Raw genomic sequence first — 26007 nt, forward strand, 5'->3', positions numbered from 1 at the left:
AAAAATATAGCGAAGTCTTTATAAGTGAGTCATTGAATCATTCATTCAAGAGATTTGTTCAAAAACACTGATTCATCCAGCAAAAATATAGCGAAGTCTTTAAAAGTGAGTCATTGAATCATTCATTCAAGAGATTTGTTCAAAAACACTGATTCATCCAGCAAAAATATAGCGAAGTCTTTAAAAGTGAGTCATTGAATCATTCATTCAAGAGATTTGTTCAAAAACACTGATTCATCCAGCAAAAATATAGCGAAGTCTTTAAAAGTGAGTCATTGAATCATTCACTCAAGAGATTTGTTCAAAAACACTGATTCATCTGGTAATGAAACAAGCGAAGTCTTTATGAGTGAGTCATTAAATCATTCATTTCGATTAAAAAAAATAATAATTTAAAGTAATCAAATATTTTTAAATAAACTGCAGCAATTATCAACTTGCCAGAACCTTTAGTAAATCACATGTAATTTTGTTTAGATGTCTATTCGGATTCGTGTGAGAATCATGATCACGGTTTTAAACACACACACAAAAAAATGTGATTCTCAATTTATCCAGAATCGTGCAGCTCTAGATTTTAGTGTATAAACCGCATCTACACCGTTTCTGCTCACTGTATCAGCGCTATCCTGCTGCCTTACTCATTGTTTAAGAGTGGCAAGGGATCATGGGAAAATGGCCCGTCAGCATTAGTGCAGCCTTCAGATCCTCCACTAATAGGTAAAGCTAATTTTAAATAAAAAGCTCCACTAATTTTCACAGCTCAAGGGTTCAGGCCTGCAGAGTCTCAGTAATGCTGGCCCAAACTACTTTCCTGCAATTACTGTACAATGGATATGGATTGAAGCTTGTGAGGTTCATAAATGATTATGCCTATTTCTGTTTCACTTATCAACTTGTGAACCAAAGCGGATGTCAAGATGTCCAGCGATTTATTTCGGTCTGTCACTCACACAAAACTATCGTATGAATTTAGAATAAAGTCACATTTTGTGATGCTTTCATGGCTCTTTATTGTCATTTTGCCTTCGAATCCATTCATTAAAAATGAATTGAGAGTTTGTGCAGTTCTTCACAAATGTATCTTTTTGTATTACAAAAAATAATTTTTAGAAGAACATGGTAGGACAAAATTAATTTCAGTTTAACTTTTAATTTAAACTGATGCCTTTGATTAAATATGTTTTTAATTTCAAGGTTTCTTGTAAAACTACTATACACTGTTTTTGAAAGAAGTCTCTTCTGCTCACCAAGGCTGCTTTTAATTTAATTAAAAATACAGTAAAAAATGTGAAATGTTTTTATAATGTAAATCAGCAGTTTTCTATGTGAATATCTAGTAAAGTGTAATTTATTCCTGTGATCAAAGCTGTATTTTCAGCATCATTACTCATGTCTTCAGTGTCACATGATCCTTCAGAAATCACTCTAATATGATGACCCTGGACCACAAAACCAGTAACATGAGAGCTGAATAAATAATCTTTCCACTGATGTATGGTGTGTTATGATAGGACAATATTTGGTCGAGATATGACTATTGTAAATCTGGAATCTGAGGATGCAAAAGAATCTAAACATTGAGAAAATCTCCTTTAAAGTTTATGTTGGCGATTGTGCAGCATTCACTCACAATGTTTAATGCCAAAAATCATGAGGATATTAAGTAAAGATCATGTTCCATGAAGATATTTAGTAAATTTCCTACCGTAAATATATAAAACTTGTATTTCTGTGAGTGAATGCAGCACAATCGCCAACATAAATGAACAACTTTAAAGGAGATTTTCTCAATGTTTCAATTTTTTTTCAGATTCCAGATCTTCAAATAATACATACATCAAACAAACCATACATCAATGGAAAGCTTATATATTCAGCTTTCAGATGATGTATAAATCTCAATTTCAAACCCATGTGAGTGGTGTTGTGGTCCAGGATCACACATGTTCTTGCTGTGGTGTCTCTAAAAGCCCCTCTTCTGTCACTGAAGCATTCAGAGATTTCTCATTAGACTGGAGGCTTTCACAGCCGTTGAATCATTCGTCATCTTATTGTTTGACCGTCTGATCCGCAGTGTCACGGCGCTGAGATGCTTTTGGACCGACCAGATTCGGTTTCACATGTTCATTCTGTGACTTCCTGTTTGTGTTTCTCATGGGTGGACTAAACTGTAGAAACCATCACAACTAATGAGATTTCTCACATATTTCTCTCTCTTTCACTCTGCTTGTTTTTTTTTTGTTTTTGTTTTTTCATATCTTTTTATATGTTTAATATATTTTCATATTTTTCATAACACTATGCCAGTCTTTCTTACAGGATTCTGTTTGGCAAATATTATACATTTTATATATTTATATATATATATATATATATATATATATATATATATATATATATATATATATAATTAAAAAAAAATATATACATATAACATATAATTTAAAATACATAACTTATAATAAAATTTATATTTGTTATTATTATTAAATTAATTATTATCATATCATTATTGTTATTGGATTATAATAAAATATATTTTTTTATTATTAAACATGTTCATTTATATAATCACATTCACTTATGTTTTTATGAAATTATCATATTATTAATATTATTATATGATGTATAATTATAAAATGTATTAATGTTATTGCATTATAATAAAATATCAGTTTTATTATTATAAATTGTCATTATGTAATTACATTCATCATGTTATTATTATGAAATGATCATATATTAAAAGCAATTATTATTGTTATTAAATTACATAATATATGATTATAAAACATCATATTTTTAATCATTTTTGTTGTTATTGCATTATAATATAATATAAATTGTATTATTTGAAATGGTCATTCATGTAATCACATTCACTAATTTTATACTTCTTATTATGAAATGATCATCTTTTAAAATTTCTATGTATATGTATCATTATGTATATCTATCTTTAAAAACAATAAATTGATATATGGTTTGGAGATTGATTCATGCATACAGTATCTTTGATGGATTTAAAGACTGGCCGCATCTGTGTGTTCACACACACTGACTTCTCTGTATAATTACATGCAAATCTCTCGTTCGTCTGGTTTTGGGCCGAAGCATGCGGAGAGTAACGGTCATGTTTACCGTTAGATGATTTTATGATTCATAACCTGAGGAAAGCTGGTCCTCCTGCATGAATACGAGACCTTGCACGTTCCGCTGAGTTTAAATGGAAATCACACAGTAATGGACGGCATTGAAAGTCCGTCATTGAGGTGACTGAGCGCTCGCCGTGACCTTTGACCCCTCGTTTCAGACGCCTGTTGACAGAGCCATGTCAAATACTCTCATAACTCTGCCCCAGAGCATCATGGGTAAAGATCCTGACTCAAGGACTTCACTGCTAAACTCTTATAATGATGTTACTTTAACACATTAATGCACTAGATATCATCATCTAACAATGAGCAATCATTTCATTTCTACATAAACTAATACAGTTTAACATAACTTGAATAAATTCATTTATGATTATGGTTATTATATTATATAATGAATATTAATTATTGTAGTTAATATTAATACTAATAGCTGCCTATAATAGCTTTTTTATTTTTTTTTACATATACCAATACATTTTTTACTGATTATTGGTAATAATAATAATAAATATTAATTATTGTAGTTATTATTAGTACTAGTAGCTAGCAATAATAATAATAAACTATTTATTTTACATAAACAAAAAAATACTTATTTTATTTCAGCCAAGGCAACATTTCATTTAGTTTAATTTGATGCACTAATATAACTAAAATTAAACCTGAAATAAAAATAAATAAAACTATATATAATAAAAACTAAATATATTATTATTATTATTATTATTATTACCAATAATCAGTTAAAAATGTATTGGTATATGTAAAAAAAAAAAAAAAAAAAAAAAAAGCTATTATAGGAAGCTATTAGTATTAATTATTGTGGTAACTAATAGCTTCCTATAATAGCTTCTTTTTTTTCTTTTTTTTACATATACCAATACATTTTTTACTGATTATTGGTAATAATATATATATATATATATATATATATATATATATATATATATATATATATATATATATATATATATATATATATATATATATATATATATATATATTTAGTTTTTATTATTATATATAGTTTTTATTCATTTTTATTTCAGTTTTAGTTTTAGTTATATTAGTGCATCAAATTAAACTAAATGAAATGTTGCCTTGGCTGAAATAAAATAAGTATTTTTTTGTTTATGTAAAATAAATAGTTTATTATTATTATTGCATAAACAAAAAAAGACTTATTTTATTTCAATATATATATATATATAATTTTATTTTATTTTTACAAAAACAACAAAACTACTAAACCTTTACCTTAACTGAAATGAAAATAGAAATTATGAATATTCAAAATATTAAGAAAAACTATAATTGTATCTCAGTGATTATAAAATTACTCGGTTTAGTCGATATTTACAGAAAATCAGTTCTCAAAATGACAATCAGAGCAATCAGTCTTTGACATTTGAATAAGCGCATGTGTGAATTCTACGTAGAGATGAAAGTAGAGTTAGAATTATAATTTCTCCTGTCATGTTCCACATGTAAAGGCTGAGCTCTGCTCTAAAGCGCCTGTAATTCCTCAGGTTTCTCTGAAAGCGTTATTAAACGCCACTCCACGTCTTTCACTCCTGTACCGTTTTCCATTTCCACATTTCCCTCGCTTTCCTCTCGCAGCTCGCTCCTTTTCTCCAACCAAACCGCTCTATCCTGAAGTCAGAAATCACTTAATAATAGTCCGTTTGATTCAGTCACTTCTGAACAAATCACTCAGATAAATTCTGTTTCTCTCGTCTCCCGAAACTCCCGGCGGCTGCTTGATGTTGAATTATTTTACAAAAGCTCTTTTTGGTACAATGTCGCCTTTCTTTATTAGTTTTGTTCTGCTTTAAGCTTCCTAGGATTAAATCATGAGGGGAAATGCTCTATTTTCAGTGTGTTTTTATGATGACAACTGTAAATCCCCTTTTAGAAAACGCTGTTCTTCATCTTTAACCCTGTGATATGAACACACGTTACAGCCTGAGACTCCCGATCTCATTACTGCAGCTCACTTTATATGTCTATGTGGTGTTTTTAATCTGCTTAAACCATGTGTAAGTTCATAAGTCGACAGCATTGCTGAGTATTTCCTCCTTAAAACTGCAGTGAACCAAAGACAGTCTCAAAAACACGCTTTGAAATCGCTGGTGTTTCTGACGTCACAAACTACCTTGTAACCAATCAGATCAACGTGTGATCGTCAACCAGTGGATCTCTGAGCTGAGTGAGTGAGTGAGTGGAGGCGGGGCTCATTTGCATATTCATAGAGCCACGCATACTAAATGAGGCAAGGGTGTCGAGTTACATTCAAGATATTTTAAGGCATGAAGAATTTTTTCACAGGAAAACAAACAAACATTCAAATGTCTTTTTGATGATCAAATATGAGTTAAAATTAGGGTGAAATTATTGACCCCCTGAGGGACTTTAAATACAGATACATTTACTGGAGATGCTAAATGACTTAAGTCTATTTTTCTGAAAGATTTATCAAAATTAAGTGAGTTTATGATTAAAAAAACAAACAAAAACTATATTATTTTCATAGCCCATTAACAGATATTTTGTCTTGTTTTAAGAAACCTAATTTTGAACAAATGTGAAAAAAAAAAAAATCTAAAATAAATTTCTTAAAACAAGAAAAGATATCTATTAATGGGGGTAAGAATATTTTGCTCTGGTTTTAATAATAAACACTTATTTCTGAAATCAAAACTTGCCAGCAATCTACTGTACACTGGTTTAAGGCATTAGCTTTTGTTTACCAGCTTAAACAAAAAATCAAATAATAAATTAATTGTATTTTTCTATTTATATTATACTATAATTTTATTTGTAGAAGTACAATTCTAATTATATATTTTGTAATCTTTAATTCGCTACTTTTCAGATGCCGTAATGTTTAGCGTATGAAACCTGAAACTGTTTAACTTGTACCTGACAGTGATGTGTGTTGGTCAATCACAGCATATTAAGATGTTCCTCGGCTAATGTGCGGTTAGCGTAAATCACACCTGTCAGCGCACGCTAATATTTCACCACACTGAGCGCTGGCGGGTAATAGGCCGCGAGTGGTGTTTCAAATGTCTTTATTCAGGCGTCCTGTCATTAGCGTGTGTTAGCTGGAGCGGGGGGGAAGGCTAGTCATTAGCATGCGTTTAGTGGACTCATGAATATCTGAACCGGAGGACTTGTTGTTAGCGTAGCATCATTAGTGTAGTGTTAGGGCTCAGAGTGAGCGTTTCCAGCTGTGGTGGCACAGGAGTGTGTGTGTGTGTGTGAGGGAATCAAGTGGCCTGAGAGACTATTTGATGTGAAACAGCTGATCGTCCCTGTCCCTGATGTGTGTGTGTGTGTGTGTGTGTGTGTGTGTGTGTGTGTGTGTGTGTGTGTGTGTGTGTGTGTGTGTGTGTGAGAGAGAGATCTCAGTGATTTGCTCCAGTGAAGAGGACAGCAATCCAGCGTCTCTCACACACTCTCACTTCCTCTTGTGGACACAAACACACACAATTACACTGCGGAATCTCCTGAAAACTGACAAGAAATCATCATTTTTGGTCTGTTAGGAGTCTGCAAGATCAAGAAATGTTTCTCGAGCATCAAATCCTCATATTAGAGTGATTTCTGAAGGATCATGTGACACTGAAGACTGGAGTAATGATGCTGAACATTCAGCTTTGATCACAGGAATACATTACACTTTACTATATATTCACATAGAAAACAGCTGATTTACATTATAATAATATTTAAATTTTTTTACTGTTTTTATCGTATTTTTGATCAAATAAATGAAGATTTATTGTGCGTTAGAGACTTCTTTAAAAAACCTAAAGAAATTCTTACCAACACCAAACTTTTATATGGTTGTGTGTGTGTGTGTACAGTATGTGTATATATGCATATATATGTGTGTGTGTGTATTTGTTTGTTTGTCTGTTTGTTTGTTTGAACAGTATCAAACATAAAATAAATTTCTATTTTTTTTTTTATTTTTTTTTTACTTTTTGAAATACCTTCACCATTTTTATTTTCTGCTGGCTATTTTTCACATTTTTCAGCCCAGACCCAGACGTCAGTCTTAAAATACAATAATTCATCATATAAAAATCTGAATTATTACAGAGATTGATCTAGAATGATCTAGTCTCGCGTAACCAGACCTTCTATCGCACCTTTTCTTGGCCAAGATCCGCAAGAGGACGTTTGACTGACATGTAACGCAACCAATCACAGTTCATTTTATTCTGCGTCATGTTTAGGGGCGTGGCAATATAATGTCGATGTCCCTACAGTAACAGACCTGCGTGCATCTAATGAATTATTCATTTAAGAACTTTCACCCAATCAGATCGCGACTTCAAAACTCCTGAAGTGTTTCCAGAAAAGTGTGCCATATGCATCAAAATATATATAATATTATAGATTTTTCTTCAATGTATGTGTCTGTGCATCTGTATAATTTGAAATGTCATCTAAATATTTTATTATTAATTAAAAAAAATTATTTAGATTAATAATAGAAGTATTAATATATGAGACATTTGAGTTTTTCATCTGTGTGTTTCAGGAATCTGAAGGGACGCTGCCCAACCTGCTGGTTGTGTGTGGAGATCACGGCATGTCTGAAACCGGCAGTCACGGCGGATCGTCGGAAGCGGAAATCAACACGCCGCTCGTGCTCATTAGCCCCGCCTTCAGGAGGAAGGGTGAGTAGACATAGAGCTCATGTAGCTCCGCCCCTTCTGTCTCCCAGTTTGTGTTTCCACAGCATGAAGGTTAGATCTTACGGATTTATGAATGAACCGCTCTTAGGGCGCTATCACACACCCGGTGCAATGCAGCGCCAGGCGCGACGCAAGTGTGTTTTGCTAGTTTCAGCCCGACGCAGTTATCATTTTCACGTCCTTCGCCACGTTGTTTAAAGGTGCATTAAGCAACTTTTCATGTTAAAAATACCCGTTTTTCTAACCCATACATGCTTAAACAATTGCCTGATGGGCTGAATGAGCCCTTCTCTGATCTCTGCGATTGCCTCTATAATCCTGTACAGTAAAATAAATAAGAGGGATTCGGGACGGAATCGACTGGGCGTGACGTCATGCGCGTGTCATGTCTAAATAGCAAATGCATTTGCGCCTATTTGTGCGCCCATGGGCTGCTGGTCTGAGAACGAGTGTGTGTTCTGGTGCATTGTTGACGTGTTGCTATTTCGAGGAACTGGAATAGACTGAGCCATTGACCGACTGAACCCTGGACTAAAGTCAAGAGCGCAGTATTTGTTTTGTTATTTAAAGGGTGCATTAGTAATGTGAGCCTATAGGCGGGTCCACAACGCGTGTACACTCTTCTTATTACACACACACTCTGCTTATACACACACACTCACTTTGCTTATTACACAATTGCGCCACACAATCCATGGCGCAAGCGCAACTGGCTTTTAAGGGGAAAGTGAAATTACACTCTGATTGGTTTATTGCACGTTACGCCCAAAACACACCCATTACTCATTAAGAGAATAGAGACAGAACACACCCATTACTCATTAAGAGAATAGAGACAGAACACACCCATTACTCATTAAGAGAATAGAGACAGGACACACGCATTACTCATTAAGAGAATAGAGACAGAACACACGCATTACTCATTAAGAGAATAGAGACAGAACACACCCATTACTCATTAAGAGAATAGAGACAGGACACACCCATTACTCATTAAGAGAATAGAGACAGGACACACCCATTACTCATTAAGAGAACAGAGACAGGACACACCCATTACTCATTAAGAGAACAGAGACAGGACACACCCATTTAGACCATGTGCCGGGAGCACCGTCCATTTTCCCCGTCGTTAAACTAGCAAAAGTGGATTCAGACACGCTCTAAAGTGCCGTTTAGACCATGCGCTTAGATCCTTAAAATAGGGCCCTCTGGGTTAGCACTGTGATTGGCATGACCAATGAAATCTTTAGAATCAGAGTTTGAACTGGTTTAGGGCGGGGGGAATCTTGCACGCGTGTCATGTGTCAGTCTGTCAATCAATGTGAGGACACGCCCTGTTTTGCAGTTCTCACCCCTTTTCAGAGATCTCCAAGTCGCTGCTAGACCCTTCCTGGATGTTTCAGGCCGTTTCTGGTGAATTTGACAATTGGATTATCGAAAAAAGTATGTTATCTCATGGTGTTTTGAAGTAAAGGTTACTCGCATTAAGATCCTCCTCCAAAACGTAAAGGTTCTGCGACTCGCTTTGAAGTTCAAGAGAAACATTATCGATTTTTTTTTGTTACTCTGTTTGAAACTAAAGTTATTTTAAGCCTGGGCTGTATATTTGATGTCTTAGTCCTTCAATAAAGTATATTGGCCAGGATTTTGTTTGCAAAGTTCCTCCCACAGTTGTTAAGCCATATCCAATAATTGCCGTATGACAGATATCTCAGCTAAACAAGGGCTCTGATAGTCCGGCAAAGAAGCTTTACGCACAATAAACGCTACAGTAAATCAGTCTCCATGTGAGTTGGTGTGACTAAAGTGATGATTTACCTTGCTTTAAATCAGATTAACAACCAGCATGTTCACCGATGCATTTAAGAGAATGAATATTTTTACCCATTGCTGTTAAAGCTCAAGAAACGGGAAGATACACACGGCTAGAGTCTGTAATGAGTCTTCCAGAATCAAAGCTCTGTTTCAGCAAACGAAAAGCAAACTCTCCGCAGTGCACGACACCGAACAATGCTTATATCAGAAACAGTTGCGTTTTTCAGATCAGCATTAATGACTGTGCAAGATATTCTTAGAATGTGCAAAGCTGTACGCATCTGTTCATCCGTTTGGGAGTTATTTGAACCGGTCTTGCATTTTAAATCATTTGCAAGAGGTGTTTTATGCACAAAAATAAGTTCTGCTTTTGTTAAAACTCAGTGTGGAAATGTGTCACATAATGAAGGGCAATTATTCCACACGAGGAGAGAGCTTGCTGTGTTTCACACTCTTCTATTGCTTGAGCAATACTTTTATTAATTTTTTTTCCCCTCTTATAATGTTTCTTGCAGCATTTACAGTCAAGATTTAGTTTTTCATGACCACTATGTGTTTTTGTGTGTGGCTAATGTAGTAATTTAATGCCGGCTAGTCTTTATTTAATAAACATTACAGTACAGTTCGCTCTTCAAACCAATAATTTCCCAATTAATAAAATCAAGTACTTTTTTAGGTGTTGTTAAATCTTCTTTCACCTCATTACTTTGACTTTAAATTCTTAAAATAGTTTTTTGCTTCATATTTTTGTGGAAACCGTGATTTCTTTTGCATTCTTTGATGAAGAGAAAGTTCAGAAGAACAGGAATTATTTGAAATAGAGCATTATAAATGTCACTTTTAATCAATTTAATGCATCTTCACTGAATAAAAGTTTAAATTTCCTTTTGAAACAAATCTTATTGACCCTAAACTATTCAACAGCATGTACAAACGCACATTTCTAGATGTGATCCTTCCTTATATATTCTGCATATCTGCTGTCAGATGATTGAACACAGTCTCTGCTTCATCTGCCAACAACAGTTTCTTTGTGAACTCTCCAAATGCTCTGAACAAACATATAATCCTCTGCCGTGATCCGGGACGCCTTTACAATAAACCATCCACTTGTTTCTGACTCTCTTAAGTCTATAGAGAGACACAATCCAGTTTAAACCGGACGAACGTTCTTTCACTCTTTCATTCGTCCTGTTTTCGGCGACTGAACGCCAGTGGGCGGGGCCTATTATGCAACGATGTATAACTATTGGTCGATGTCTTGCTCTGGAGGCGGGCATATGCAAATGTGACCCTAAACTACCCATCATACACACACACACACACACACACACACACTAACCCAACCCCTAAACCTACCCATCACACACTAACAGTAACCCAACCCCTAAACCTACCCATCATACACACACACACACACAGACACACACACTAACCCGACCCCTAAACCTACCCATCATACACACACACACACACAGACACACACACTAACCCGACCCCTAAACCTACCCATCATACACACACACACACACAGACACACACACTAACCCAACCCCTAAACCTACCCATCATACACACACACACACACAGACACACACACTAACCCGACCCCTAAACCTACCCATCATACACACACACACACACAGACACACACACTAACCCGACCCCTAAACCTACCCATCATACACACACACACACACAGACACACACACTAACCCGACCCCTAAACCTACCCATCATACACACACACACACACACACACACACACACACTAACCCGACCCCTAAACCTACCATCACACATACACACACACACACACACTAACCCGACCCCTAAACCTACCCATCACACACACACACACACCCACACACACACTAACCCAACCCCTAAACCCACCCATCACTCACACACTCACACACACACACACACACACACACACTAACCCGACCCCTAAACCTACCCATCATACACACACACACACACACACACACACACACACACACACACACACACACACACTAACCCGACCCCTAAACCTACCATCACACATACACATACACACACACACTAACCCGACCCCTAAACCTACCCATCACACACACACACACCCACACACACACACACACACACACACACTAACCCAACTCCTAAACCCACCCATCACTCACTCACACACACACACACACACACACACACACACACACACACACACTAACCCAACCCCTAAACCCACCCATCACTCACACACACACACACACACACACACACACACACTAACCCGACCCCTAAGCCTACCATCACACACGCACACACACACACACACACACACACACACACACACACACACACACACACTAACCCGACCTCTAAACCTACGTCACACACACGCGCGCACACACACACACTCTCACTACTCGACCCCTAAACCTACACGTCACACACACACGTGCGTGCGCGCACACACACTACCCGACCCCTAAACCTACCCATCTCTCACACATACACACACACACACTAAAGAGGCCTATGGTGGGCGGGGCCTATGATGCGACGATGTATAACTATTGGTCGATGTCTTGCTCTGGAGGCGGGCATATGCAAATGTGTTTTCCTGTGTGACGTCACAGATCGCGTAATATGAGCCGACTGATTAAATAAATGCTTTGTTTATAAAGAGGAGGGCGTTTAAAGTGATGAAGCTTTGGTACAAAGACGTCTTATATGTCAAAAGATCAATGCAAATTAGATCTCTTATGTCATGACCCCTTTAAATCTCAAATGCCTGTGACCGTTTGATTGCATTAGAGGAATGCTGCCGGATAATTTTATGCCCCGGGGGTTTTAAATTACCCACTGATTCATCTCTGTCTAATAATATAAAGCATTAATTCACCCCCCCCCCCCCACTGTTTTATAATGGATTAATTTGCATTGAGTCCAGTGTGTAATTGATTGTGACACACAGAGCTGGCGCAGCGGTCGTGGCACTGATCATGTGACGCAATACACACAGCTCAAACATGACGCATGCATAACCACGTGAACACACACACACACACACGTCCTAGAGTGTGAAAATCTGCGTGAGATGCTCATTATCCACTTCTACTCATCCCTATACTCTCTCCCAGTGAGAGTGTGGAGTGGCAGAGCATCTGTCTGCACCAGACCGTCAGGGTGAATGTGATAATTGTTTCTTTTCCTGCCTGATCTATTTTGGTGATCTCTTACTCATCTATACACACTCACACACACACACACACACACATTCACACCAGCTTCCTCTTGCAGCATGCGGTTTTTATTTAAAGATGAGCTCATCTTCACGCTCTCTGCATGCTGACCTCATCGTCCATCAGATCACGGTGAGACCAGCGCGTCCCGAGACCTGTTAATAATCAGCTCTTCTGTGACGTCTCTCCGCATCTCCTGTGGGATTACACATCACAGTTCACAGGAGTGTGATCAGTTCAGTCTGATTCACCGACACACACACACACACACACACACACACACACACACACACACACACACACTAACCCGACCCCTAAACCTACCCATCACTCACACACACACACACACACACACACACTAACCCGACCCCTAAACCTACCCATCACTCACTCACTCACACACACACACACACACACACACACACACACACACACACACACACACACACACACACACACACACACACACACACACACACTAACCCGACCCCTAAACCTACCCATCACTCACTCACTCACACACACACACACACACGCACTAACCCAACCTCTAAACCTACCATCACTCACTCACTCACTCACACACTCTCACACACACACACACACACACACACACACACACGAGGACGACGCAACACTACACCGTTCAGCTAAATTATAAGTGCACTTTTTGAGTTCAGACTCATCAGCGCTGCAGGAAACACAGACTTAAACGCTGATGTCCGTCTTATTTATGTGAAGAATATATTACAAGTTTAGCGTGCAGAAATAGTTTATTCAGTGTCATCGTGTCTTAATATGGAAATATGTCTTCATTTTGGGTGCCAGTTTGCAGAACAGCACTGGAACGCGTTACTGACGTGTGTTTGTGTGTGTGTTCCAGCGGGCCTGGAGCAGCCGTTACTGATGTGTGTGTGTGTTCCAGCGGGCCTGGAGCAGCCGTTACTGACGTGTGTGTGTGTGTGTGTGTGTGTGTGTGTGTGTGTGTGTGTGTGTGTTCCAGTGGGTCTGGAGCAGCCGTTACTGACGTGTGTGTGTGTGTGTGTGTGTGTTCCAGCGGGCCTGGAGGAGCCATTACTGACGTGTGTGTGTGTGTGTGTGTTCCAGTGGGCCTGGAGCAGCCGTTACTGACGTGTGTGTGTGTGTTCCAGCGGGTCTGGAGCAGCCGTTACTGACGTGTGTGTGTGTGTGTGTGTGTGTGTGTTCCAGCGGGCCTGGAGAAGCCGTTACTGACGTGTGTGTGTGTGTGTGTGTGTGTGTGTGTGTTCCAGCGGGCCTGGAGCAGCCGGAGGTCCTGGAGCAGGTGGATCTCTCCCCCACCCTCGCCCTGGCTCTGGGTTTGCCCGTGTCCCAGAACAGTGTGGGCCGCCTGATCCCGGCCGTGTTCGAGGACTCGTCGCTCCGGGATCAGCTCCGCCTCCTGCAGATCAACGGACACCAGCTCAGCCGACTCCTGCGCGACAGCAACCCGTCCTTCCACAAGGGTGAGTCCAGTCCAGCCCAGTCCAGCCCAGTCCAGTCCAGTCCAGTCCAGCCCAGTCCAGCCCAGTCCAGTCCAGCCCAGCCCAGTCCAGTCCAGCCCAGCCCAGCCCAGTCCAGCCCAGCCTAGTCCAGCCCAGCCCAGTCCAGTCCAGTCCAGCCCAGCCCAGCTCAGTCCAGTCCAGTCCAGTCCAGCCCAGCCCAGCCCAGCCCAGTCCAGCCCAGTCCAGTCCAGTCCAGCCCAGCCCAGCCCAGCCCAGCCCAGTCCAGTCCAGCCCAGCCCAGTCCAGCCCAGCCTAGTCCAGCCCAGCCCAGCCCAGCCCAGCCCAGTCAAGTCCAGCCCAGCCCAGCCCAGCCCAGCCCAGTCCAGCCCAGCCCAGTCCAGCCCAGCCTAGTCCAGCCCAGCCCAGTCCAGCCCAGCCCAGTCCAGCCCAGCCCAGTCCAGCCCAGCCCAGCCCAGTCCAGCCCAGCCTAGTCCAGCCCAGCCCAGTCCAGCCCAGCCCAGCCCAGTCCAGTCCAGTCCAGTCCAGCCCAGCCCAGTCCAGCCCAGTCCAGCCCAGTCCAGTCCAGCCCAGCCCAGCCCAGCCCAGCCCAGCCCAGCCTAGCCCGCCTAGTCCAGTCCAGCCCAGCCCAGTCCAGTCCAGCCCAGCCCAGTCCAGCCCAGCCTAGTCCAGCCCAGCCTAGTCCAGTCCAGCCCAGTCCAGCCCAGCCCAGTCCAGCCCAGCCCAGCCCAGCCCAGCCCAGCCTAGTCCAGCCCAGCCCAGTCCAGTCCAGCCCAGCCTAGTCCAGCCCAGCCTAGTCCAGTCCAGCCCAGCCCAGTCCAGTCCAGCCCAGTCCAGCCCAGCCCAGCCCAGCCCAGTCCAGTCCAGCCCAGCCCAGCCCAGCCCAGCCCAGCCCAGCCCAGCCCAGCCCAGCCCAGCCCAGCCCAGCCCAGCCTAGTCCAGCCCAGTCCAGTCCAGTCCAGTCCAGCCCAGCCCAGCCCAGTCCAGTCCAGCCCAGCCCAGCCCAGTCCAGTCCAGCCCAGCCCAGCCCAGCCCAGTCCAGTCCAGCCCAGTCCAGTCCAGCCCAGCCCAGCCCAGCCCAGCCCAGCCCAGCCCAGCCCAGCCCAGCCCAGCCCAGCCCAGCCCAGCCCAGCCCAGCCCAGTCCAGTCCAGCCCAGCCCAGTCCAGTCCAGCCCAGCCCAGTCCAGCCCAGTCCAGTCCAGTCCAATCACATTTATTTATACAGCGCTTTTTACAACACAGAGTGTTTCAAAGCAGCTTTACAGAATAACAGGAAAATAATGCAACAAAGTTTATTTCTAAAAGAGAATAGCGTCACAGTCCATCTTAAGTAACTCAGTGATGTTTCATTTTTGTTGTAAAAAAGTTATTTAGTTAATTTATATATATATATAGCCACTCTGGAGAAAAGTGTGATGTCATCGTCCAGCTCAGTTCAGTTCTCATGTAATAGTGTCAATGCAGGAGATCAATAATATTGTAGAATATTAAATTAAATGACCCCGACTAAGCAAGCCAAAAGCCAATGGCGACAGTGGCAAGAAACCAAAACTCCATCAGTGACAGAATGGAGAAAAAAACCTTGGAAGAAACTAGACTAGACCAGTTCTCCTCTAGTGAACCGAGTGACACCAGCGCAGTGGTTCCCCGAGAGCTAAAGCCTCGTTTATACTTTCACTAACGACAGGAGGCGACTCGAGTAACTGTCCTCTAAACCATCAGGAATCAGCGGTGAGAAGAAGTAAGGTACACACGTGAATGTTCATTTGAGTAGCCTACACTTCACCAAAAGCACACTACAGAAGAATCATGCAAACCTTGAGATTAAATACTTGTGACATTAGAACAAAATAAATGGATATGAGATCGTAGCCTATACAACTAAATTAACGATATCTTATTTTTCTAATTTCTTGCATTTGTCACTGGAAGAGAAAGCATGACCTGCTCACATGTTTTGATGATGACATTCAGAGTCTAAATCTTTGACTATATGCTTGATGTCTCATTTTAGTATTGGTGATTGTAGCCCTGAGATTCTACAGTTTGAGATCCAACAACAATATGAACAATTTTGACTTTGTGCACAGAAGATATTGTGTTTAGACACACAGACATCAAGAATCAGCACATGAATCTCAACAATGGTGACACTAGTGACAAACAGATCGACTCAAAACTACAGGACAATGCATGATGTGAGCCACGGATGCGTTCTGATTACTGGCTCCCATCATGCACTGCAAAATGAAGCATTTGTGTGATTGTCACCATTGTTCAGATTCATATGTAGATTCTTGATGTCTGTGTGTGATTTAAAACCTTCAGATTATTAAAGCACTGCTGGAATTAGCAACTGTAATGAAAAATGAATGAAGCATTTGTATAATCAGTCTATAATGCTGTGTGAGATCAGTGGATCAGGCCACTACAGGATTGTAATTTCATCATCGAAACATAACCTGGGCTGCGTTTCCCAAAAGCATCTTAAGCCTAATTTGATCGTAGAACAATTGCAACAAATGGTCTGCGCGATCAAATTATGCTTACGATGCTTTCGGGAAACGCAGCCCAGGTCATACTTTCTCTCGCCAACAACAAATGTGCTTCATAAACACAGAGCTGGAGCCGCCAGAGGAAAACTAATATTAAAAAGTAAAGTGTCAAGAGCCAAACTAAAGCAAACACCGATCATCATAATGGTGACCGGAAACTAAACATTACCATCTAAACTTCTGGTAAATCTTAATAAGAACGTGTGTAGATGTATGACAGAAATAACATCAAACTGGTTAATAATATGTGTAATAATGTGTAACGGCTCCAAGTCTGTAGCTCTCGTGTTTCTCTTTTTTCTGTTCTTGTTGTTTCTCTTTCCTTCAGTGATTCTGCTTATTAACATCAGGTATCTTCAATAATGCTCAATCATCACTTAATCACTTAATTATCTCATTAACTTCAACACTGCTTCAGTGTTAGTTGGACACATATGTGCACTGAGGAGTGTTAATTTAACACTGGGGATTTTGCTGTGTGTTTCTCTTGATTCCCTCAAAGTTGCGTTGGATTTTCTCCTCAGCGTAAAGATTAAGAGGCTCATCTATCACTGTTTTACATGTGCATAGAGTTAGTTTGTGGAGTAAATATATAGGCTATAATCTGTGTGTTTACACAGCTTTTTTAAAAATGGCGGGTGCTGGTGTTTCACGTGCGTTCGGCAAATCAGCAAACACTACCGTCACGGATAGTTCCTATAGTGCTGGTTTAGACCGACTCTGAAATAGGAGTAAATTAGTTCCTCCAAAAGAGCTAAAATCGTTCCTAGTTTCTGCGGTGCGAACACCCCTTATGAAGCTAATGCATTCACACTGAGCCATGGCCAAGCACACTAGAGTTGGCTACTATCTAGGGCTTTTTGTTGGCACTGTGCTTTCAGTCTGGTTCGGGTTTGTTTAGCCTTTTTGCCGCTTGAGTAACAAGCTCATGAAATGCTGTAACCCGACATAAGAGCTCGGGGTTTGAGTACACAGGCATGACAGGTCCTTTAGAGCACTCTAAATCCGTAGAAATACAGAATTTATACCCTTTAGCTCAAGCCCTGTGTGTGTGTGTGTGTGTGTGTGTGTGTGTGTGTGTGTGTGTGTGTGTGTGTGTGTGTGTGTGTTTTTTCCTCTCAGCTGGATATCTGGCCTCCCACAAACATCCATCTCCGGCTCATTCACTTCTCACATCTTACATGAGTTTCGCTGGTTTATTCAGTGTGAGTGTGTTTATTCAGTGTTGTGGTGTTTGATGGAGCTGTCTGCTGACATTTTCACTTGAATATGTCCTAATACAAAGTCTTGATGTTGTTTCCGGCTCTACTAGAACAGGTTTTCCTGCTTGAATGTTGATTATTTTCCTCATATTCTCCATTGTTGCGGCTCCTCTCTTCCCAGTCTGTCAGTAACGCTCTGTTTACTTCCTGTCTCTATGAAGCCCCTCCTTCTGAAAAGCACACTGTACTCTGATTGGTCGGCTGGATCAGTGTGTTGTGATTGGTCAAGTGTGTTTGGGAAATGTCCCGCCCCTTACCATAACCACCAGTTTAACACACTGCTAACTAACTCAACCAGGCCCCGCCCCTTTATTCTGCGCATGAATTATTATAATGAGGAATATTGTGACGTGTTCGTTCCCGGAAGAAACTCAAGACTACAATGGAGGCGTTTCAGGAGTTCAGAAACACTGACACTGATATAGAGAAGAGCTGTGTGACTTTGCAGAGATTTATCATGATCAAACAGCAACATTACACACTGAAGAGAGATGAAGATGAAAGCATGAAAGCTCGCCTTTAATTCTTGTTTTCCTGGAGTGTAAGTCTCGTATAGCCAGACTGTCTGCATAAATAAATACATTGTTTGATTGACATGTTAAGTAGCCAACCAGCATTTTTTTTTTCTTTCTTTTTTCTGTGCATTTAGGAACGGGTTTATCTAAATTTGTTGCTACCACAAAAAAAGATTGGCATGCCCAATTCAAATAAGTGCACAGCAAAGTCAATCCGCGGCACAGATGCTGACGCTTCCCTCCGGATCAGGATTTTTATTTTTATTTTTACTTTTATGGCAGGAAGAAAATGCTAAGCCGACAGGGCGTGTTTTCCTCACAGCTGGCTCGGGTCTTTGAATGAGAACGTTTGAAGGGATGAAAATGTGTGATTTGCTTCTATGTAAACACTGTTGATAAAGCTGCAGTCTACTTCTCAAATGACTTTTTTATACGTTCATATTGTTCCTGTATGTATCACACTTATCCTTGAATAACATTTCAATTTTTGGGTTATAAATTACTCATTATTTATATATTAGAGTCCTTTCGTAAATTACCAAAATAAATTAAATATACTCTACGGTACCGATCAAAAGTTTAGAATTAAGGATTTATTTAATTTTAGAATTCATTGATTTTATTACATTGCATTGCATTCATTTTTTATTATAAATTAGTTGTATTATTAATTAATTTATAGCATTGCATTGCACTAATTTTATTAATTAATTTTATAATTTATTGATTTTATTACATTGCATTAATTTTTATAACTGATTAATTGTATTACATTGCATTAATTTGATTATTTGAATAAATTTGCATTAATTTGAATTATTATTAATTAATTTGATACTTCATTGATTTTATTACATTGCATTGCATTATTTTTTATAATAAATTAGTTTTATTATTAATTAATTTATAGCATTGCACTAATTTTATTAATTAATTTTATAATTCATTAATTGTATTACATTGCATTCATTTTTTATTATTTAATTAATTTATTGCATTGTATTAATTGTATTAATTAATTTGATACTTCATTGAATTTATTATATTGCATTGCATTAATTTTATTATTAATTAATTTATAATTGATTAATTGTATTACATTGCATTAAATTTATTATAAATTAATTTTATTATTAATTAATTTATTGCATTACATTAATTTTATTATGAATTAATTTGATACTTCATTGATTTTATTACATTGCATTGCATTAATTTTTATTATAAATTTGTTTTATTAATTAATTTATAGCATTGCATTGCACTAATTTTATTAATTCATTTTATAATTCATTGATTTTATTACATTGCATTGCATTAATTTTATTATGAATTAATTTCATAATCAGTTCATTTTCTTGCATTGCACCTGTGCACTAAATTGTGTTAAACCAGATCAAAGCTGCCGATTTCAGCCAACTCTCGTCATTTCTGTCTTTAATATGCACTAGACGTCATACTTCCCCTCTTTCACCTGAGCTGAGCGAGTGGAGGATGAGATCTGATCGATGAGGACGACAAACTGCGCCACCCACTTTCATCCTTCCATTTTCTGAAGGAAATTCCAAAATATGAGATTATCAGAGGTCAGCGCTTGCGTTTGTGTGTGACGTACGGGCAGATATGAACCGGCTTCACCCGCGTCTGTCTCTCTCTGCAGTGTAGAAATTCTCCATCATGCTTCTGCAGCCTAATGAAGCACTTAATTAAATTGCGGATGAATTATTGTGATTAGGAGGAGGATCGCTCATCAGAGTTTCTCTGAGCACATTGACCTGAAAGCGAGACGTCGGAGGTTTTCTCCAGATAACACTTTTCCCACGGTAACATGCTGAGAGCTGAAGCTTAGGAATTAAAATGCAACACGCAGCAGAAGCCTGAGTCACACTCCAGATCCTGACCTGCTTTTCCCTCTGTGTGTGTGTGTGTGTGTGTGTGTGTTTATGAAGCCATATGACTTGTACTCTTATGTTCTGTATAGCATGCAATTTATGGATGCTGTAATATATAATATTTTATATTCAATAATATTTCATAATAATGCAGAAGGTCTTCACTCTTAATGACTGCGTTGATTCGTTATGCTCTTCAAGGTCGAGATCATTGCATGATGTATATTTGGCAAACATAGGAGATGATCTGTGTGTTTCACTCACTGCACAGAACACACACTGCAGAATACAGAAATAGCCTGATCGCTCCAAACCCTCGGAGGATTCTCCTTTTGTAGCATTTTCAGCACTTTCACCCAGGATGCATTGTGAACTGCATTATTACGCACATCCTGAGCCTGCCAACGCACGCGCACACACACACACACACACACACACACACTCACTCACTCACTCACTCACTCACTCACTCACTCACACACACACACACACACACACACACACACACACACACACACACACTCACTCACTCACTCACTCACTCACTCACTCACTCACTCACTCACTCACACACACACACACACACACACACACACACACACACACACACACACACACACACACACACACACACACACACACACACACACACACTCACACTCACACACTCACTCACTCACTCACACACACCCTCACACACACCTTCACTCTCTCACACTCACACTCACTCATACACACACACACACACACACACAGATCTTTATTAATTCAGCAAAGTAAATAAAAGCCCAGACCAATTAAGCCAGAGAGGATCTTCACACACACTCACACACCATCATAAACACAATGAGTGATAATTCCACCATTTGAGTATTTGAAAGGTTTATTGAAAGTTATTTTAATGGAAGTTGACGCAGACATCCTGAGGATCTCAGAGGCGTGTGTGTGTGTGTGTGTGTGTGTGTGTGTGTGTGTGAGGAGACATCCGTCATTATGACAGGAACATTCAGAATCCTGCGCTGGCCAGATACAGACAGTGGCCTTGCGCGCACACGCACACGCACACGCACACGCGACACACACACACACACACACACACACACACACACACACACACACACACACACATACACACACACACACGGTTGGTGTGGATGGTTGGTGTCACTCCAGTAAACTCGTTAGTAGCTGCTGTTATGTTGTAATGCTTAATTACAACAAATAATTAAAAACAACCGAATAAATTCATTAAACATTTTACCTTTGGGGATTTAAGACTAGTTTAAAACCAGTTTAAACCCAAAACCAGTTTAAACCTACCTTAAGAGGTGATTTATGACCATTTTTATGAAGTTTAAGTTTTTAAGAAGTTTTAAGTAGATTTCATCTCTTTGTAAGTTTTGTAAAAATATATATTTTTTTAAATATTAATATTTAATACTTAAATATTCTTAATATCTTAAGAACTATTTTGGGAATACAAAATATTTTCAATTTGTTCTCTCAAGTTAGAAAATAAGAAGTTATCATTTAAGACAATGTTGTTTGTAAAGAATGTCTCAGACTCTCTGTCCATCCGTCCATCTCTCTCTCTCTCTCTCTCTCCTCTCTCTCTCTCCTCTCTCTCTCTCTCTCTCTCTCTCTCTCTCTCTCTCTCTTCTCTCTCTCTCTCTCTCTCTCTCTCTCTCTCTCTCTCTCTCTCTCTCTCTCTCTCTCTCTCTCTCTCTCTCTCTCTCTCTCTCTCTCTCTCTCTCTCTCTCTCTCTCTCTCTCTCTCTCTCTCTCTCTCTCTCTCTCCGTCCGTCCGTCTCTCGTTTTCTCTCTGATTTCCCGCAGTAAATATTCATGAGTGATCAGGGAGAGGCTCATCCCAGCGGACTCCCGTTAACTCTGTGATCGATGCTTTGAATTAAGCTTTCATTATTAACCAGACGCCGCTGAGTCTGAGAGGAAGAAGTGTTTTCTGAGAATCAGTCGATGTTTCTCATCGCTGCAACGCTTCTACAGTCACACCAAACATTATTCAGACACCAGATATCATTTTTCATATTTATTTTACTAGTGTGTGCAGGACACTATAGTTCATTTATGTAAGTGAGGAGAGCAAAATAAAGTAAACTGTGACATATTATACCCAAATATTCCTCATTCAGTGACGACCAGTAACATTTGGGAGCAAAAATGATTGGGACACTTTGAGCTGATCATGTTTTGCTGAAGTGTGTTTTCTTTAATTGCTAATGCTCTTTTTACACACAGACTGAACAGAATGAAGCATTGCTTGGTGATTGGTTGAGCTAAACTGGTATTATCTAATTGTGTAGTTAAATTTAACAGCGGACAGATATTCAACATAATTCATGTGTGAGACAGTCTAACAGAAGGACGGACAAAACCAGTCAAATATCAACTGAGTTCTGCTCATATTTTATCACCATTTTCTAAACTATAGCGAATAAACTGTGATAATGTGAGAAAAGATGTCTGAATAATTGTTGGTTTGACTGTATCTCAGCTGTAATATGCATGACTTCGAGCCGATACTGTGGAAATAACTCACTGTCATAACACTGCGTAATAGATGACATGGATTCATGTGCTAATTCAGCATAATAATATAATTGATGAATCACGGTCGCGCTTATTTGTGTTTTGACAATAGATGAACGTTTCAGCAAAGTGAATTCATTCATAAGAGAGCAGAATGATGTGAAGACGCCTCTGATGATCAGTTTTTCCCGCTAACGACTCATTTATCACGCTGTTTCTCCGGGTTAGAATGATCTGTGTCTCGGTTTATCAGCGTTGTGTCTGTAGGGTTCACACACACACACACACACACACACACACCGGCCGATTACGACTCTTCATAGATGCTCAGGGAAAACCAAGACATTTCAGATGCACTAATCTCAATTCTAATCATGCATGGTATTTTGGACAGATAGTACAGAGGGAATGTATTGACTTCACTTTAAATAAAAGAAACGATTATCAGTTTAATCTAAAGATTGGACTCGATATAGTGTTCCTTACAACTCACCAAAGATCCAGTGATCATGGATATTGACATGCAGCAGGAATCATGTTTCCTCACATTTATATGAGCCTGATTTCGACGCCGGTGAAATACATAAAGTAAAATTGCCTGTGAACGCTTTATATAAATACAATATAGCTCTAAATCCATGTGATCACTCATATCAATGTTATAAATATCATCATATCGTCCAGCCCTAAAACTTGTGTAGTTTTTGTCAGTGTTTATTTAAAAACATCCAATTATGCAGAATATATGATAGTAAATATTTAATTGATGAGTTATTGTCAATACAATAAATAACAATGCAATATATAGGTTATGATTTTATCCCTAAATTCAGCATTTTAACACAAAATGAAACTAAATCCTCCGTTCTCTGCCTGCACTGTAAAAAAAAAACTGTAACATTTACGGTAAAAAACGGCAGCTGTGGTTGCCAGAAATTTACGGTAAAAAACGGCAGCTGTGGTTGCCAGAAATTTACGGTAAAAAACGGCAGCTGTGGTTGCCAGAAATCTTTGGTAAAAAAACGGCAGCTGTGGTTGCCAGAAATTTACGGTAAAAAACGGCAGCTGTGGTTGCCAGAAATTTACGGTAAAAAACGGCAGCTGTGGTTGCCAGAAATTTATGGTAAAAAACGGCAGCTGTGGTTGCCAGAAATTTACGCTAAAAAACGGCAGCTGTGGTTGCCAGAAATTTACGGTAAAAAACGGCAGCTGTGGTTGCCAGAAATTTATGGTAAAAAACGGCAGCTGTGGTTGCCAGAAATTTACGCTAAAAAACGGCAGCTGTGGTTGCCAGAAATTTACCGTAAAAAAACGGCAGCTGTGGTTGCCAGAAATTTATGGTAAAAAACGGCAGCTGTGGTTGCCAGAAATTTACGGTAAAAAACGGCAGCTGTGGTTGCCAGAAATTTACGGTTAAAAACGGCAGCTGTGGTTGCTAGAAATTTACGGTAAAAAACGGCAGCTGTGGTTGCCAGAAATTTATGGTAAAAAACGGCAGCTGTGGTTGCCAGAAATTTACGCTAAAAAACGGCAGCTGTGGTTGCCAGAAATTTACCATAAAAAAACGGCAGCTGTGGTTGCTAGAAATTTACGGTAAAAAACGGCAGCTGTGGTTGCCAGAAATTTACGGTACCGTAAAAAAACAGCAGCTGTGGTTGCCAGAAATTTACCGTAAAAAACGGCAGCTGGGGTTGCCAGAAATTTACGGTACCGTAAAAAAACGGCAGCTGTGGTTGCCAGAAATTTACCGTAAAAAATACGGTAGCAACATTTTAGGTTTTACAGACTTTACTTAAATTTACAGTAATAAACCGTATTTAATTATCTAACATAATGTTAATTTACTGACCTATTGAAGTATTAATATCTGTTTTGTACCATAGTAATACACTGACAGCCACCAATCACAGCAGTGATGAGAGTCACATGATGAATTAAAGCTCATCACAAGCAGCTCTTTAACAAGAAAGTTAATACTAATATATAGAAGCTGCACAGTGTCATTCACACAAACACTAAACACCATCATGGTAACACACATGAAATTTAAAAAATGCAATAAACATTAATTTAACGACATTAAATATAACACAAAACAGTTGTTTTGTGTTATATTCTCTATATTCTATACATTATATTCTTATATTCTACTATACTATATAGTTTAAAGTTAAGATCTCAGCAAAGTAGCAATTCCTGTTCTCTCCTTATTGTCTTAAATGGCTCTTGAAGCCCCAGTTTCACTCAGACTGATGGGATTAGCACACGAATGATTCACTGAGAATCTTACCTTTTGTTCTGCAAATGGCTTTCGGAGCCCAAATGGCTCTTGGAGCCTTATGCTGATTGAATTAGGATTGGCCAGACCCTCAGTCTAGGGTGTTACCTAAACCTGTTACATGCTTTGTTTGAATTTGTCTCCACCTTCAAAAGTCCCTCCTCCTAAAATGCCTATAAGATACCATGTAAAGTTCCCATAGTTAGATTATGTTGGATTCCTGCAGCCACGTCAACGTGAAGTCCTCAATAAAGAATAACTTTGTTTGAACGTGATCCCCAACGTCTCCTGGTCGGCTTTGAAGAAAGAAAAACTTTACAATAATAGTTATTTCAACAAAAATACATCAAATGTGAAGCGTCACACAGGGAATTGTGGGAATGTCAATTTACGTTTTTGCACTGTAAATTATACAATGACTTGTTCTTTTTCACTTCCAAAAACTGTAAATTTAACGCTATTTTACAGTAAAATTACATTAAATGTACCGTTAGATCTATCACAGTTGTTTACCGTATATAGTAAGGAAACTTTCTGTTAGCCAATTA

The 26007-nt window shown here is 39.3% G+C and overlaps 1 protein-coding gene across 2 annotated transcripts in view; it reads left to right on the forward strand.

The window, feature by feature from the left end:
- Positions 1 to 26007, forward strand: part of pigg (phosphatidylinositol glycan anchor biosynthesis class G (EMM blood group)) — a 161004-nt gene that overhangs the window by 29682 nt on the left and 105315 nt on the right. For both annotated transcript variants that reach the window (XM_081382307.1, XM_081382306.1), the window contains exons 5-6: positions 7717 to 7855; positions 14199 to 14411. In XM_081382307.1, the coding sequence (XP_081238433.1) occupies positions 7717 to 7855; positions 14199 to 14411 (352 nt within the window). The remainder of the gene's footprint in view (positions 1 to 7716; positions 7856 to 14198; positions 14412 to 26007) is intronic.

This window comes from Scardinius erythrophthalmus (genome assembly GCF_964197995.2).
Source record: "Scardinius erythrophthalmus genome assembly, chromosome: 13".
Lineage (NCBI taxonomy): Eukaryota > Metazoa > Chordata > Actinopteri > Cypriniformes > Leuciscidae > Scardinius > Scardinius erythrophthalmus.